General features: G+C 39.0%; 2 protein-coding genes across 2 annotated transcripts; both read right to left on the bottom strand.

Annotated features, from left to right (window-relative positions):
- Positions 1-2,754: 2,754 nt before the first annotated feature.
- Positions 2,755-10,343, bottom strand: bco2b (beta-carotene oxygenase 2b). The gene is made up of 13 exons (XM_085915752.1): positions 10,198-10,343; positions 6,455-10,080; positions 6,161-6,359; positions 5,877-6,088; positions 5,661-5,776; positions 5,455-5,557; positions 5,240-5,368; positions 4,913-5,073; positions 4,280-4,447; positions 4,063-4,200; positions 3,716-3,898; positions 3,473-3,583; positions 2,755-3,203 (listed from the first exon to the last, which is right to left on the bottom strand). Exons 2-13 carry the CDS (start codon positions 6,489-6,491, stop codon positions 3,087-3,089), a joined length of 1,674 nt encoding a protein of 557 aa, XP_085771878.1. The 5' UTR covers positions 6,492-10,080; positions 10,198-10,343; the 3' UTR covers positions 2,755-3,086.
- A 785-nt stretch (positions 10,344-11,128) lies between these two features.
- lamtor1 (late endosomal/lysosomal adaptor, MAPK and MTOR activator 1) lies at positions 11,129-14,313 on the bottom strand. The gene is made up of 5 exons (XM_085917262.1): positions 14,082-14,313; positions 12,977-13,119; positions 12,821-12,898; positions 12,417-12,540; positions 11,129-12,299 (listed from the first exon to the last, which is right to left on the bottom strand). The coding sequence occupies exons 1-5, from the start codon at positions 14,121-14,123 to the stop codon at positions 12,207-12,209; spliced, it is 480 nt and encodes a 159-aa protein (XP_085773388.1). The 5' UTR covers positions 14,124-14,313; the 3' UTR covers positions 11,129-12,206.
- Between the last annotated feature and the right edge of the window lie 869 nt (positions 14,314-15,182).

The raw sequence follows: 15,182 nt of genomic DNA, 5'->3' as shown, positions 1-15,182 counted from the left end.
TCATTTTTTTTTTTGCTCCTAATAATAAATAATATGAATATGACACATGATCAGTGGTCAAACCTGTGTCGTTTTTTTTTTTTGTGCATCACCCTACAACACTTGTATGGAGAATCAATCTTTCTTAATACTCTTAAAATGTTATCAAAAGGTATCTAGTTGATCGGATTTTTCATATTTATCTGTTTTTAGATCATCAAGTATTACTGAATGAACTTCATTGGCGCCTTGCAGAGTTTTCTGCCCTTGATTTAATTCATACCTCTAAGAATAAGAGAACTGATGGTGTGAGTTCTATATTTATGATAAGAAATGTTGTCAAAATGTGTCAGTCCATACATGTAAATTAAATTTCAACATCAAATGGAAGAAATTAAACGTTGACAATAAATTAAATACATTTATGATTGTACATTATGAGTGTAGTGTGGATCATGTATTGTAAACCAACGGATTCCATTTCTCCGAAAATATATCGACGTGCGAATGTAACATTTTCAAGGTGTTTTGAAAGCCACATAGGTGAGCGGATGCCTCAATTTAAATCAAATATATCAACATTCGTCTGAGTGTGTGTGCAAGGAATGGATAATGCCATAGAAACTAGTAAGCTAACTAAGCGGGAATATTCAAGTCTCTCAGGAACTATTGATAAATCTTCGACCAAAAAATCTGCACATTTTTTGTAAGTACAAAAATTAATTTTAAGGCTACTAAAGTTGGAAGCCTGTTAGCTTGGTATGTATCCATATGCACAGTATCTTTATGTGTAATAAACGTGTAGCTTAATTGACACATTCGACAGTAGGCTGTGTATATGACTATTAATAATTTACTGGATATTTTGCGTTGCCATATTAACCATGTAAATTCCATGAAGTCCTTCAAAGTTAACTAACTATTCAAGATAGTGGAATGAGGTTTAGCTTTCAGTCTAACGTGTGAGGTTGTGCTAATGTCAAATTACAACATGTATTTATTTTTTTTTAATTTACAGTAAAATGTCACAAAAAGGAACAAAACACAGTACAGGACATAAATACACGACCAGTCAAGAGGTAAGTGGAACTGCTTCGTTGAATGGATGAAACAGATGGATTGAAACGTTTTCATTTATTTGAACCAGATGGAACAAACTTGTGGAAATGTAGACAAATCATCACAAGCAAAGATGAAACGTCATTCCAAATCTGCAACTTCAGTGGATTCACTTGAAACTGCAGGTATGCAATTTGTACAAACTATAGTTTATCATCAGGTGTTTTATAAGACAGGACTCACAAAATGGAGGTACAATGTTTGGAATAAAGTAGTAACATAAGATCTTGCAATAGCACTTTGACGTTAATGCAAATTAATTCTGAAAGATCTCATGAGACTTTCATCAGGTTATACTTGTTATTTGGTAACCGGACCCAGGATGATATACTACATAAAAAATGTCAAGATAAAAGACGCAAAACAGTCTTCTAGGTAACCAACAAAATAACACAATCGGAGCCAGGAACATGACACGAGTCAACCTCGCCTACACATTTGCTTCCTTCTTTAACTGTCATGAATTGTTGTGCTTGTAGGTGCAGTTGAAGATATCAGGATTCTTTTTTCTAAGTTTGCCAATATGTTACGGTAGGTCACTGAAGCAACTTATTTATTTATTTAGAATCTCAAGGCAAACCACCAAACAAGAGCTTTGAGATTTTTAGTTATATGCAAACAGGTGGCAACATAGCCATATTGATGCATCTGCTGTTATCTAGTGGAAGAACGTTAAATTGGCATAAATAAAGAAAAGAACCACAATTTTCAGACCTATTAAGTGAAACTGGACACTTTCCTGCGGTACACCTATTAATATCTCATGGCACTTTATCAGTGGTTGGGAATCACAGTAAAGATCTTGCCACCTCTTCATTATTTTGCACTGCAGCACTTATCCTGTTTCTATTTAAATCAGAATTCATAACATTGCTCATAACAAGTGGAAAACAGATGGCAGCTGCATCAGATATTGTAAAAAGGATCAATGTCATGCCATTCTGTTACCACTGCAATGAATCAGAAGGCCAACAATATTTTTTAGTTACACAATCATTTTCTTAGATGACCACACCATACAATCTTATATCAACAAAGTAACCATAAAATATTCCTAGTTTTGCTGTCTTATAATTGACCTGGTCATACTACATGCTAATAAATACTTTATGGATTATTTCAGAGAGAAAGCAACAGTGGATACCGCTCAAAGGAAGGAGCTGGAAAGCCTTTTGCAAGAAGCTCGAAACCATGAATCCCTTCTAAAAGAGAAAAAAAATCACCTGAAGCAAACGTTGGTTCAGATTTCTCAGCAATTGTAAGATTCATTTGTATGAAGTGTATACTTGCAATGTTTCCTTTTACAGAGAAATATGATAACATTTACTGTTCCTTGATCCTAATTCACTCCTGAAATTCACATGGCAGTAAAGTTGATAAAGTATTTCATTTGACTTCATTTGCAACAATAACTCAGTGACAGCAATGATTGTAATATTATTTCTTTCTTATTCACTTTTGCCTTTGAATTTTCGATGTTAAAAGTTAAAACGGCTAAATTTGTCAGCGTTTATCCCAAAGATATCAGCTCACCACAAGGTGGAGACAAACTATTGTTGGCAAATTGTTAACAAGAATGTCCTGTACTTATATTTTATGATTGAACCTGCCTGCCATTTGGCTAAACTTGGCTAAATAAATACAGCAGCTTATAGACTTTGGCAATACATTGATTTCTTTATTTAAAAAAAGAAAAACAAGCACATAGTGCAGGTTTACAAACAAGAAATGAAATCTGAAAAAAAAAAAAACTTAATGAAGAAGAAACAATGTTAATTGTTTGTTCCATTAATGAGCTTTAGTGTATCCTATCTGACTTTGGGTAAGAAACGGGATGGACACTGAACTGGTTGTAAGGCACATACAGACAAAAGAAATGTTTATATTACAAGATTTGAAATAAACTATTGCATTTCTATTTAGTCATAGATATAGTTTGTAATGTAGCGTGAAACACAAATATGATGAAGCATCAAATGGTTAAATGGCTATGCTGTGGCTTTAAATGTTCCATGGAAGCCATACGGGATATTAACTGGCACCTCAGCCCTCCCCAGTTCCTCGAATGTCTTGGCATCCAAAGCCAAGAGGAAAGTACTCTTGTCCTGAAAACAATAAACAAAAAAAACGATACTAATTTGATGATTTCTATAAAATAAATGTATCAGCGTGCGCCTACGGCTGATAAAAAAAATTCTTCGAGAAATTAAAATGGATTTTTAGTGTGTTAGAAGAAAACGTTTCACTTTGTACTAAGCCAACATTTCACAAGATTTTTAAAGTGAAGTGGCTTGGTACTAAATGATTACGGGATTTTCTTTTTTAAGAACCGATCGATGTTTTTCCCTGCGAAGTTTTACTAAACTGGACCAACCTTATTTGGAGTGATGACCACAGACAATATGACACCATCATCCTCCTCTGTGGCATCTGGGCTGGGTATGAAGACAGGTTCTGACGGGTATAGACCAGGTTGTTCCCAGACCTTTGTGAAAAAAAATGAAATTGTCAAAACAAAAAGAAAGAATTGAACTGTTGAGCTGATTTTGTGTGTGTAAACTCAAATTGTAATTTTAATATTACCATGATCCTGTCTCCTGAAGTGAATTTCACCCACCTTCATGTGTTTACCCTGAAGATCCATCTTAATCAGTGTGTCCCCTACAAGGTGTCTGAAGCCACAGCCATAGAAGTAGCGGTAGGGACGGGTGTTGTACTTGCTATAGTTGATCTGAGGAAACTCAAGACCACCGTACTCATGAAGGTCTTCTCCGTGGAGATCCTCATGGGTACAAAATATCTGCACAGACATCACGTCGTTTGATGAATGAAACGGAACAAATAATATGAAATGCTTTGTGTGCATTCTTTTTATTTTGTTGATTGCTACGATTGTGTACTTTGCCTCTTGCCCAATGACAGATGGGATAAGTGAAGGTAAGCAGTTTCGTGAAAGAAGTCTACCTTGTTCTTGCCGATCCTTAATGCAGTAGCCGAACTGTTGGCCAGGCTGTTCAAGTTCTGTTTGAACGGTGTCGTGTTGTCAACGTTGAGCGGTAGAACAAAGCGACGTGGAAAGACTCTACACATTGTGTTATACACCTAGAAGGAAATAGTATCGTATCGTTTTAGTCCCCATTCAGAAGAATTTGTATTTAAACCATCTGTTGGACCTGCTTACCTCATCAAGCTCTTCTCCAGACTTGCGAAGGTTCTGGATATTGTAGTTTGAGATTGCCTGACCATCATCTGATGCGCACATATCGATGATTAAATAACCATCTTCCTCAAAGGCGTTGATTTGGTGAAAGGTTGCCAGTGGCTGAGCGAGATACTTCATGCTGTTCAACTGGAATTCAAAAGGAATTTTAAAACAAGTGCTTTAGAGCTGTCAAAATCAATCGATTAAACGATAACTCATCTATTATCAAATGAATCGACAACTCTTTTAAGAATCAAGCACTTGCTTAGAGCTATTGTTTAACTTCAAATTGTCAAGAACATTTGATATTTAGTTCATTGATATTTATTCATTGTTTTTTTTTCAGTCCTTTCTGAAAACACTATTTTTAGTTTCATCAAAATAAGACATTCGCAAGCATCTTTTATTTTGGAAGACGATGACTGAACCAGTCACTGACTAACTGGTTAGTTAGTATATCATCAATCCCTCTCGGGTGATATCGTTTAGTATTTGTATCACTAAAGGACACCAAATGAAGATAAATTAATAGTTAATAAACAATAATCAAGGAAAAAAGTCACTTTCATACGCTTGAGGAGCAATATGCCGAAAGATGTCATTGAGTCTCACCTTCCCGTTTTTTTTGTGAACCAGATGGAAGATTGTTTTGAGTTTGGGGTCCCAAAAGAAGCTGTTGCTAATGCTCTTTCCTGTCAAGGTGCCCGTTACAATCTTCATCAGGTCCATCTTGATGGGCTGCTCGATGAAGACCACGTAGTTCTCAGACATAGCTGCAGACAGAGATGGCTTTGACTTCAACACCGTGACAACTTGCCGGGAACTCAGATTTTGCTCTTGGCAAGCTAACAATCACAATCAATTGACTTGATTGAAAAAAAAAAACATGTGTTGTGGCATTTTTTTCGAAATATATTTCAGCATAGGACTGTTGCTTACCAAAACTGTGGTAGTAGGAAGGTGTTCCACTCTTTGCTGAGGGAATAGAGCAAAGCACCTTGGCTCCCTCCAGCGTTTCTTGGCTATTGTTTTTGGTGGGAGGCACTTGAATAATGTTGTAGTGTGACCCTGAAAGTACATACAGCACACAAACAGGTTCTTGGAGTAATCGAGAAGCGGACCGATTTTTATCTTATAAAATGAAAATACGATACCTTTAGAGCAGTATGAATTCCCCATGTTGTATGTTGTTCCATCAACATCGGTGTGAGGGTGTGCCGTGGCGCCGTTAACAGCAATGAAACTGCTCCAGTTCACCTAATTGAGAGAAGAAGAAGAATTTTAAAGAAAGAAAATGCTCAGAAATTTCAATTTATGGAAGTGAAGTTTTCCACTTTGTAAAGTAAAAGTCATCATTTACCTTTTTGGTTGTCTCCAGCGTCTCGGGGTCTATTTTGTGCATTGTGTTTGTTTCAGTGCTTACATAGTAATCACCCTTGTAGGTCACAAAACTCACGTTGGCATTATCTGTCCCCTCTAGAGGAGGTAGAAGAAGATTCCATATTAGAACAGAGAAAAAAAAATCAGTTTGGGCTGTTCAAATGTGAACTAGAATAAATGTAGGTTCTGTACTCACTCGGTAATTCAAATCTTGAAAGGAAGCGTTGGAAAAGGTTTTTACACGGGTCCGGCACGCTGACTGTTCCAAATTCAGAAACAGCGATGCGGTTATTTTCATTGTTGGCCTGGTAACTGTCACTGGAGAGGAAGCGACTTTTGTAAGTCACCTGCCCCTTGGAAATTTTGAACCGGTGAAGTAAAGCCATGCCGTCAAACCAGTGGTTGAACCTGAGGAAGAAGACAGTTTAGGAGGTGCTTCCACCTTTACCTGCATAGTATTGAATTTTCTCAAGTACTTACTTCTGGTTTCCAATTTCAAACTTCCCAGGGCCATTCCTCAAGAAACTGCCATTGATCCATTCTGGGAATTTGCCCGTGATGTTTGTTTGGATGGGAATTGGCGTATCCAACACTGTGCACACAATCTTCTCGATGCAAGGCAGACCGTGCACATCTGTGAAATGATTGATGTTCTTCTTGGACGTGTGTTTTTGAAGTGCTGGAGGAAAGCAGTAAAACCCATTCAAGACACAATGAATAGATCTCATTGTTAATTTGTTTGTATGTTTCTGGAAAAGAAAATGATTTACTTACCTTTCTTGTTTTTCTTCTGGTGCTGAGTGGTATTCATGGCTGTAGATTTGTATTCTGGTCAAAGTTGTCAAGCCCCTTCACGCTCCTCCTGTGATGCACTTTCTGCAAGACTTGAGTTCGGTTTTATACTGTGCAGTCCCCAGGATTGTGACGTAGTCCGAGGCAGATAAGTCAGCAAACTACTGTGATTATATAAGGCTCGACGAAACAAGTTCAGGGCAGATTACGGCAAATATCAAGTATTTTATCCACTCCTTTAATTGATTACACTGAAAAGTGGTAGTATCACTGGATATATTGTATCCACTGTACATAATTCCTTATTTTGTTGTGCCATTGTGTGGCAGAACCTCTTGGGGGTCATTTTAATGGTCATTTTCTATTCTTCTAATTTCTAAATTGTAGTTCTTGATATTTAGGCGGCACAGGTAATGGTTAGCACATCCGCCTCACAGTTTGTAGGGTTTGGGTTCGATTCCACCTCCCCCATCCAAATTACCTGTAGGTATGAGTGCGAGTGTGGTTGGTTATTCGTCACGTGCCCTGCGATTGGCTAGCAACCGGTTCAGGGTTGGATGGATGGATGGATGGATGGATGGATGGACATTTTTAAGGATTCCTATGCAATTTGGTAAAGAACTACTATTTTTAGATTCAACTGGCCTACTTACTGTGATTCTTTATGACTGATTTGTTTCTCATGGCTGTTTCTCATCACATTTTGAAGACATCGACATCAATACCCTGCAGCTTTCTTACCGCATTGTCCAATTTAGAGTGAAAACTCTTGAAAAACAATTGAGCCATTTGCAAATTTGCAAAGTCATCAAGTGCCTCCACAGAAACTTACCACAATTTAGTTCTACTTGTTTAAAACAGTAAATCCAACGGAACTTGAAAAAGACTGATTAGTGCATCCACCTTAAGGCAAAAAACTGCTGTGTCATTCCATGTTTTCGGAAACACACGCTATATTTTTACTTCATTGACTATTATTGGTCTATGGTCATGTATAGTATGCGGCAAGTGAATTGTAATGGTATATTATTTTTGAACCATTGAGAACAGTATGATCCCTCTTCTCAATTCAAAACAAAAAAAAAGCTCAAGGAAAGAGAAGAAGGTATGCATATTCTCCACTTGTTACCTTCTCCCTCGAAGGTGCTTCACGAATTTCTCCAGATGTGCCATTTGATACCTGCATACGTACCGTGAATACATTTTCTGTACCTCCTATTCTATTCGTGATGGTACAGTAGAAAAAAACCTGCACTAAAGAAACGGAGAACATGCAAACTCACTCTGAGTCGGAGTAGGCACGAACACAAGCATGTAAAAGTGTAGAAAAGAGGCAGCAGTGTTCTGCCCCAAAATACTTATCCGTTCATTTCGGCTTTCTGTAAATAGCTATTTGAAACGGATTTTCTTCAGTGCTATTTAGTGGTTGATTTTATCTCCAACCAAACTCCCGGTTTATGGCTAAATTTTCATTTGCAAATTGACACGGTGGAATACTAGATTCTTGTAACCCATCAATCCATTTTCCACCGCTTATCAGGAGTCGGGTCGCGGAGGGCACCAGTTTCAGCAAGGAAGCACAAAATTCTTTGTCTCCTGCTCATCCCAAGGTGTTCCCAGGCCAGCCGGGAGACATGGTCTCTCCAGCGTGTCCTGGGGCTCTCCTTCCGGTGGGACATGCCCAGAACACCTCACCAGGGAGGCGTCCAGGAGGCATATTAATCATATGACTGAGCCACCTCATCTGGCTCCTCGATTCAGAGTCCCTCCCAGGTGACCAAGCTTCTCACCTTATCGCTGAGAGTCCACGAAGCACATGTAGACTGGTCGGGCAGACAGAGGGAGGGCTACCCCCTCGTTCGCAGGGGTGAACCCCAACGTATAGGCACAAAGTGGGGTTAATAAGTATGCCCACACCTGCTCTGCACCTCTCATTGTGGGGAACTCCAGAGTGGAAGAGTGTCCAACCCCATGTCGAGAGAACTGGTATCAGAACCCAAAGCTGTACGTGGAGGCGAGTCCGATTATGTTTACTCGGAACCTATCTGCCTCGCACGCCGGCTTGAGATCCTTCATAGCCAGAGATGTGACATTCTATGTCCCTAGCACTAGCTTCTGTAGCTGGGGTTAGTGTAAAGGTTTGTCCAAGCCCAGCCGACCCTTTGACCCCACACACTGATAGTGAGTCCAAGGGAAGGATCCTTGTAAGTCTTAAAATGTGATCTGCGAAACATTATCTGTTCTTCACACTGTATTTGTCCCCCTGACTTTTCGCTGACTCCCTTTATGGTTTTTATCATTTGCGACTGAAGTCAAACCGAGTTTAACTACCATTAGGCAAGCTTGTGTCTTGGTGTGAGACAAAGGATAATGAACTACTGAATACAACAACAAAAAAGAAGCAAAAATGCATTTGTGTAATTTATCAGTTTGATGATTATCACCGTATTTCCCAGACTATAAGGCGCACCATTAATGCATCATGTCAGATTTTTAATCCAAATCAAATCATTCTCCATTTTATCTTTTTTATTTCAACTTCAAATGCAAAAAAATACTTTATAATCACAACGTAGTGATCCATAGTCTTTTTGATTCATGATTCATAGTCTTCAGCGGGCCACTTATGATTGATTTCATGACACAATGCTTCGGGCCAGTTTCAATTTAGGAATTTGGTCCACATATAAGGCGCACCGAACTAGAAGGCGCACTGTCGGCTTTTGAGAAAATTTTAGGTTTTTAGGTGCATCTTATAGTCCGGAAAATACGGTAATAATTTTCACATCAGGTAATAATAGACAGCCAGTCAAAAAATAGAACATTAGATTTTGTTAGTTAGTTTCCTCCCATATCCCAAACATATGCCTGGTAGGCTGATTGAGCACTCCAAATTGAGTGACTAAGAGTGAGTGTAAATGATTCATAGCCCAAGTGCCATGCTTACTGTTTTTATGAGATTTGAAAAACGACATGTACATACATATGTTTGTTTTATATGGCTGATAAGAAGAACTATGGTTCACCACTGATACAGTCTTGAAGCACTTCAAGTGGTTGTAAACTTGTAAATATGAGCAAAGTATTATCTATGAGATGGATTGGCACTTCCTGGACACAAAGAGCATGTGTACATTTCTACTCAGCACTTTTCGATGAAACGGAATTTGCTTAAGTGAAATATCCATCCATCCATTTTCTGAGCCGCTTTGTCCCCACGGGGGTCGCGGGCAGGCAAAATAAATAAGTTAATAAATTTGTGCAGGATCAATGCCAGGACTTGCACATTTTATTTGGCTTATTTTGTGATTCAAGGGAAGGCCGTGATGTGGATGCGAGTTGACAACTCGCTGACTTTTGATTTTGCGATTTTGTGTGACGAGATGGCCGTTACGGTGCCACGTGGCATCGACTGTGAATATTTGATAAACGGGTGGAGAGAAGGGTGAGGTTGCAGGCACGGCAGGGACACGCTCAATGATGGGAGGAGCCATACGCAGCCCAGAGTTGTCAGTTCAAGGAATGGCAAACTGGACCACTAGTTCTTCTTTCGCATCCACTTTGATTTGAGAGATTGCACTATAGGCATATGCCGCTATCTTGGATACCTGAAAAAGTACAACGATTATAATCTTTCTTCAAGGCACCTAGCAGGAGAAGCAAAGCATCTCACAGACTTGTTTTGGGCTTCACATTCAGTGAATTGTGTGTGTGTGCGTGATTACCTGCTGAACATCCGAGTATGGCACCAGGTCGCTGGCGAGCACTTGGTGGGGTTGGCTAGTGAGGGAGGGGAGAGCCAGGGCTTTCTTTTGGGGCATACTGCTGCTCAAAACAGCAAGCTTGGTGCTGAGCAGAGGGACACATAGACATTTCATTTCCTCCCATAGTGCTGGAAATTGTATTTTTAGAACATTATGGTGATGGACCTCAACACTAGAGGTCACAACTAGGGCTTGGGAATTATTCTTGTATACTTTGTGCTAAAGTCAGTGTCACATCCACAATAAAAAAAAGATAATAAAGGTAATAATTTTCACATCAGGTAATAATAGACAGCCAGTCAAAAAATAGAACATTAGATTTTGTTAGTTTCCTCCCATATCCCAAACATATGCCTGGTAGGCTGATTGAGCACTCCAAATTGAGTGACTAAGAGTGAGTGTAAATGATTCATAGCCCAAGTGCCATGCTTACTGTTTTTATGAGATTTGAAAAACGACATGTACATACATATGTTTGTTTTATATGGCTGATAAGAAGAACTATGGTTCACCACTGATACAGTCTTGAAGCACTTCAAGTGGTTGTAAACTTGTAAATATGAGCAAAGTATTATCTATGAGATGGATTGGCACTTCCTGGACACAAAGAGCATGTGTACATTTCTACTCAGCACTTTTCGATGAAACGGAATTTGCTTAAGTGAAATATCCATCCATCCATTTTCTGAGCCGCTTTGTCCCCACGGGGGTCGCGGGCAGGCAAAATAAATAAGTTAATAAATTTGTGATTGTGTTCCAATTTGCGAGCATTCAACTGTTTTACAAGACCTTTATTTAAAAGGTGTGTGCGGTTCAATAGCAAACACATTTGGTCTCTTTTTAATATTAAACTCCAAAAGTAACATTTGTAATAAATCAGTAATACATTGAAAACCCCATCACACACACACTACAGCTGTTGAAGGTTTTTATTGAATTAATAAACAAAACAAAAACGGGGTATTTTTTTTTGGTACTAGCCTAAGATATTACAAATATATTTCAGCTAGTATAACATATCCGTGGGGGAAAAAAAAATGCCAAGAACCCATTACAGAAAGCTCAAATGTGCGGCTAAAACAATCACAGCCTTGCACGAGATCCCTTCAGAGCATCTCACTCTGCTCCCTTGCGTGTTTTCTGTACGTTTAAAAACACAAAATAAATAATCTCAAAAAGCTCTTGGATCCTTTGATCTGTTGCGGTACGATGGATTGTTAACGCTCTCCCCACACTTCTCCAACGGTTAGTTTTTTGATTAATACAAACAAATCACTCATAGTACAATCGGCAGCGAAAAGCTCGGTTTGGAAACTTACAAACAGACCTCATAAAAATGGTTGTCATCGATCACAGCCAATTGCGAACTTTCCAAAACACACCCTCTACAATCATCTTCAGCTTTAGAATTAGCCAGAAAATTCTGTACAAAGAAGGCAAAAAAATAATACACACCTCGCCCAACCCTCCCCCCCCAACCATAGGCCTCCATTGAGAACCTTTATGGAACTTCAGTGTAGTGAAGCCTATTGCAACCTCACCAGTGAAAATGTGCAAAAATAATAACCAGTCAATTAGCCTCCCAGAAATTAATGTATTGAGTTGAAATGGTTACCAATAAGTTTTTTTCATATTTTGTATATAATATCAGAATTCTTCAGCTGGATATCCAAAATTCATCTTGGTAAACAAATTTGGTGTAACAAAGAACAGCTAGCAGGATCAATGCCAGGACTTGCACATTTTATTTGGCTTATTTTGTGATTCAAGGGAAGGCCGTGATGTGGATGCGAGTTGACAACTCGCTGACTTTTGATTTTGCGATTTTGTGTGACGAGATGGCCGTTACGGTGCCACGTGGCATCGACTGTGAATATTTGATAAACGGGTGGAGAGAAGGGTGAGGTTGCAGGCACGGCAGGGACACGCTCAATGATGGGAGGAGCCATACGCAGCCCAGAGTTGTCAGTTCAAGGAATGGCAAACTGGACCACTAGTTCTTCTTTCGCATCCACTTTGATTTGAGAGATTGCACTATAGGCATATGCCGCTATCTTGGATACCTGAAAAAGTACAACGATTATAATCTTTCTTCAAGGCACCTAGCAGGAGAAGCAAAGCATCTCACAGACTTGTTTTGGGCTTCACATTCAGTGAATTGTGTGTGTGTGCGTGATTACCTGCTGAACATCCGAGTATGGCACCAGGTCGCTGGCGAGCACTTGGTGGGGTTGGCTAGTGAGGGAGGGGAGAGCCAGGGCTTTCTTTTGGGGCATACTGCTGCTCAAAACAGCAAGCTTGGTGCTGAGCAGAGGGACACATAGACATTTCATTTCCTCCCATAGTGCTGGAAATTGTATTTTTAGAACATTATGGTGATGGACCTCAACACTAGAGGTCACAACTAGGGCTTGGGAATTATTCTTGTATACTTTGTGCTAAAGTCAGTGTCACATCCACAATAAAAAAAAGAAATAATAATTAAAAAAAAAAAAAAAAAAAAGAAATATGTATGGTCACCTATGGAACTCAATATGTTCCATCCCCAGTCAAATATCATTTTTCATACAAGCTTGAAGTATACCTGTATTGCCGAGCTTTGTCCATATACTCATGCTGCTCCATCATGACCGAGTCGGCCGCCGACACGTCGATGATGTTCCTGCGCAACAAACGACAACGTTTATTAACTTCTTCGATGATCAAACGGAGTCAACTGTCGGGTGGATCCCGATCTTACTGTGCAGTTTTGGTGAGGATGGACGTGAGCAGCGCCTGCTCATCTGTTCGGGCCGAGGGGACGGTAGGAGTGATCCAGTCTGTGCCATTTGGGGGTTTGCTGACAGGGTTTGGGTGGGTGATCAGCGGCTTGCGTTCGTTATCCTTCAATCATAAAATGACCAAACTTAATCTGGATCATCGGTGAGTCATGAGCGTTCATCAAGTGTGCCAGAGGAAACAGAAGCACTTTATATTTACATAAGATTTATTTTGAGCGTGCATGTTTATACGGAAGTGTCATTTTACTGTGTATATGCACAAATAAGTTATTGTTGCATTTTTTCCCCCAATTTTAGTACATGGTAATTATCCACTTACATTCTCTTACTGATGGCTATAAAAGTATTTGTATCAGAATAGAGACATTTTTCACTTTTCAAAATATTTAAAAAAAATTAAACCCCCGCTGAAAACGATTTAAAGCTGATAGAATATGGAAAAACAAAAAAGAATATGGAAAAACAAATGTCAAAAAGAAATGAAAAAAAAAACAACTATGCAAACTTCCAAACTATAAGATCGTGGATCGTGTGAGTAACTTTTGCCACATCTGGTTACAAATTCCAAGACAAAGACGGAAAAAAATAGACGTCTAATATCGCTATTCTGAACGAACGAGGCTGTTTCCTCAAACGGATTATGAGGAAGAGATTGAGTCACACACAAAATCGGAACTTGAAAGTATCTCGTGAGCTTTGTAAGACTGTAGCCACGTTAATAAACGTTTTTAATTGCTTCACTTTTTTCAATGTGGCCATACGGAGTCGCTCCTCTTTGCTATTCACCAACATGGCCAAAGAACTCGTGACAGATTTCTTTACTTTCAGCAGTTCTCATTTCCAACCGTGTGCAATCACCAAACTGCTCCTAAACTAGGCCATCACTGAGCATGCTAAATAATATCTTTTAAAAGCTCTAATAGCCGAATAAACCTCTTTTAATATTCACCCATCCTCTGACATCACCAATCATTTGTCCTGTCAATCATTTCGAGTGAGTAGTGCTCGTACGATCGCAGACTAAAATCTTTGGAGCTTGTTTTAGCAAGCTAAGCGGCTAACTACCTGGTCTGCAGACTCGTTGTCGCTGCTGTAACAACAGCCCATGGCAGCGTCCGGTGCACTCCGGCTTCCCGGTTTTCCCGCAGAAAGCAGCCGTCCGCGCCAACAAACATACAATTGGGCTTGAGGGTTATTTGGACTTCATCAAAAGAGGTGAGCTTGGTCAGCTACTGTTGGAAACACTCGGCAGAAGCAGTTATCACATGACAGCTGCACTGCGCGTGCAACAACAAGGACGTCACATCCGGTGGTGACGTCATGGCGCTGTTTTTAAACTCAATGGAGCTAAAAATACGACTTACAAATTGTTTTATTATTATTTTTTAAATAAATAAATGCTAGTATACTTTCCATTTTTGTCCACCTGGGTTTTTCTCCTTGAACTATTTCTGTGTGAAAGAAAATGAATTGAAACTACACAAGGCTTCAGATTTGTCTTGTTTAGTAATTTGCAACTTCCGCTCTTTTTAATTATATTAGTATTGCTTACATAAATGTCTAGTCTACGTTTTTGTTGATTTCTCGTTATTTTATTTCTTTGAACCCTACAACGTGAAGACGGAAATTATGTGACGATGCAAGTATTTTGTTGTCCACTTGGGGTCGCCTTCCTCAAATAAACAGTACTGATGATATTATTGATTTTATCTGTCTTTAATTGCCCGATTTTGAAATGTAGATGTGGGTTTTCCAAACAGCACCAACGTACGGATCTAGATTGTTTTCATATTCTACTGCTAATCATCATCCAATACTCATCCACACATTGACAATTTATCTTCACTTTATTCCAGGGACTGAGAGGCAACTTAAGATGCTTTGCATCATTTTGTACATATTGCTGTATTCATTTTATCTTAACAATGTTAATAAATACATTAAAGTACAGTCTAATAAAATAAAACTGTGTTCAATGTTTTGTTTCTTATATAAACAGTACAGTAGAAAGACAGTATTATTATTAAATATTTATTGACTCTGTTAAAAGTTCCCATCAACTTTTTTTTTTCTGATGGCCAATTTTCTGATAGGCCAACAAAAAAGAAACTCATATAGGGAAGCTGTAAAAGACAAAGACAAGATAAGGCTTGTTGGTGTATGCAT

This window comes from Syngnathus leptorhynchus, chromosome 7 (assembly GCF_054491065.1).
Source record: "Syngnathus leptorhynchus isolate UIUO chromosome 7, UIUO_Slep, whole genome shotgun sequence".
Classification (NCBI taxonomy): domain Eukaryota; kingdom Metazoa; phylum Chordata; class Actinopteri; order Syngnathiformes; family Syngnathidae; genus Syngnathus; species Syngnathus leptorhynchus.
The sequence above is the reverse complement of the archived record's forward strand: the minus strand, read 5'-3'. Positions and strand labels throughout refer to the sequence as shown.

Bases quoted from the DNA above. Each gene is read 5' to 3' on its own strand.
- bco2b (XM_085915752.1), bottom strand. From the start codon at position 6,491: ATGAATACCACTCAGCACCAGAAGAAAAACAAGAAAG. The intron at 5,777-5,876 runs GTGAGTACAGAA...TACCTCCTCTAG, and splicing joins TTCAAGATTTGAATTACCGA to AGGGGACAGATAATGCCAAC. The intron at 4,201-4,279 runs GTAAGCAGGTCC...ATTTCCTTCTAG, and splicing joins CTGGAGAAGAGCTTGATGAG to GTGTATAACACAATGTGTAG.
- lamtor1 (XM_085917262.1), bottom strand. From the start codon at position 14,123: ATGGGCTGTTGTTACAGCAGCGACAACGAGTCTGCAGACCAG. The intron at 12,541-12,820 runs GTATACTTCAAG...CCCTCTGCTCAG, and splicing joins GACAAAGCTCGGCAATACAG to CACCAAGCTTGCTGTTTTGA. The intron at 12,300-12,416 runs GTAATCACGCAC...GTACTTTTTCAG, and splicing joins CATACTCGGATGTTCAGCAG to GTATCCAAGATAGCGGCATA.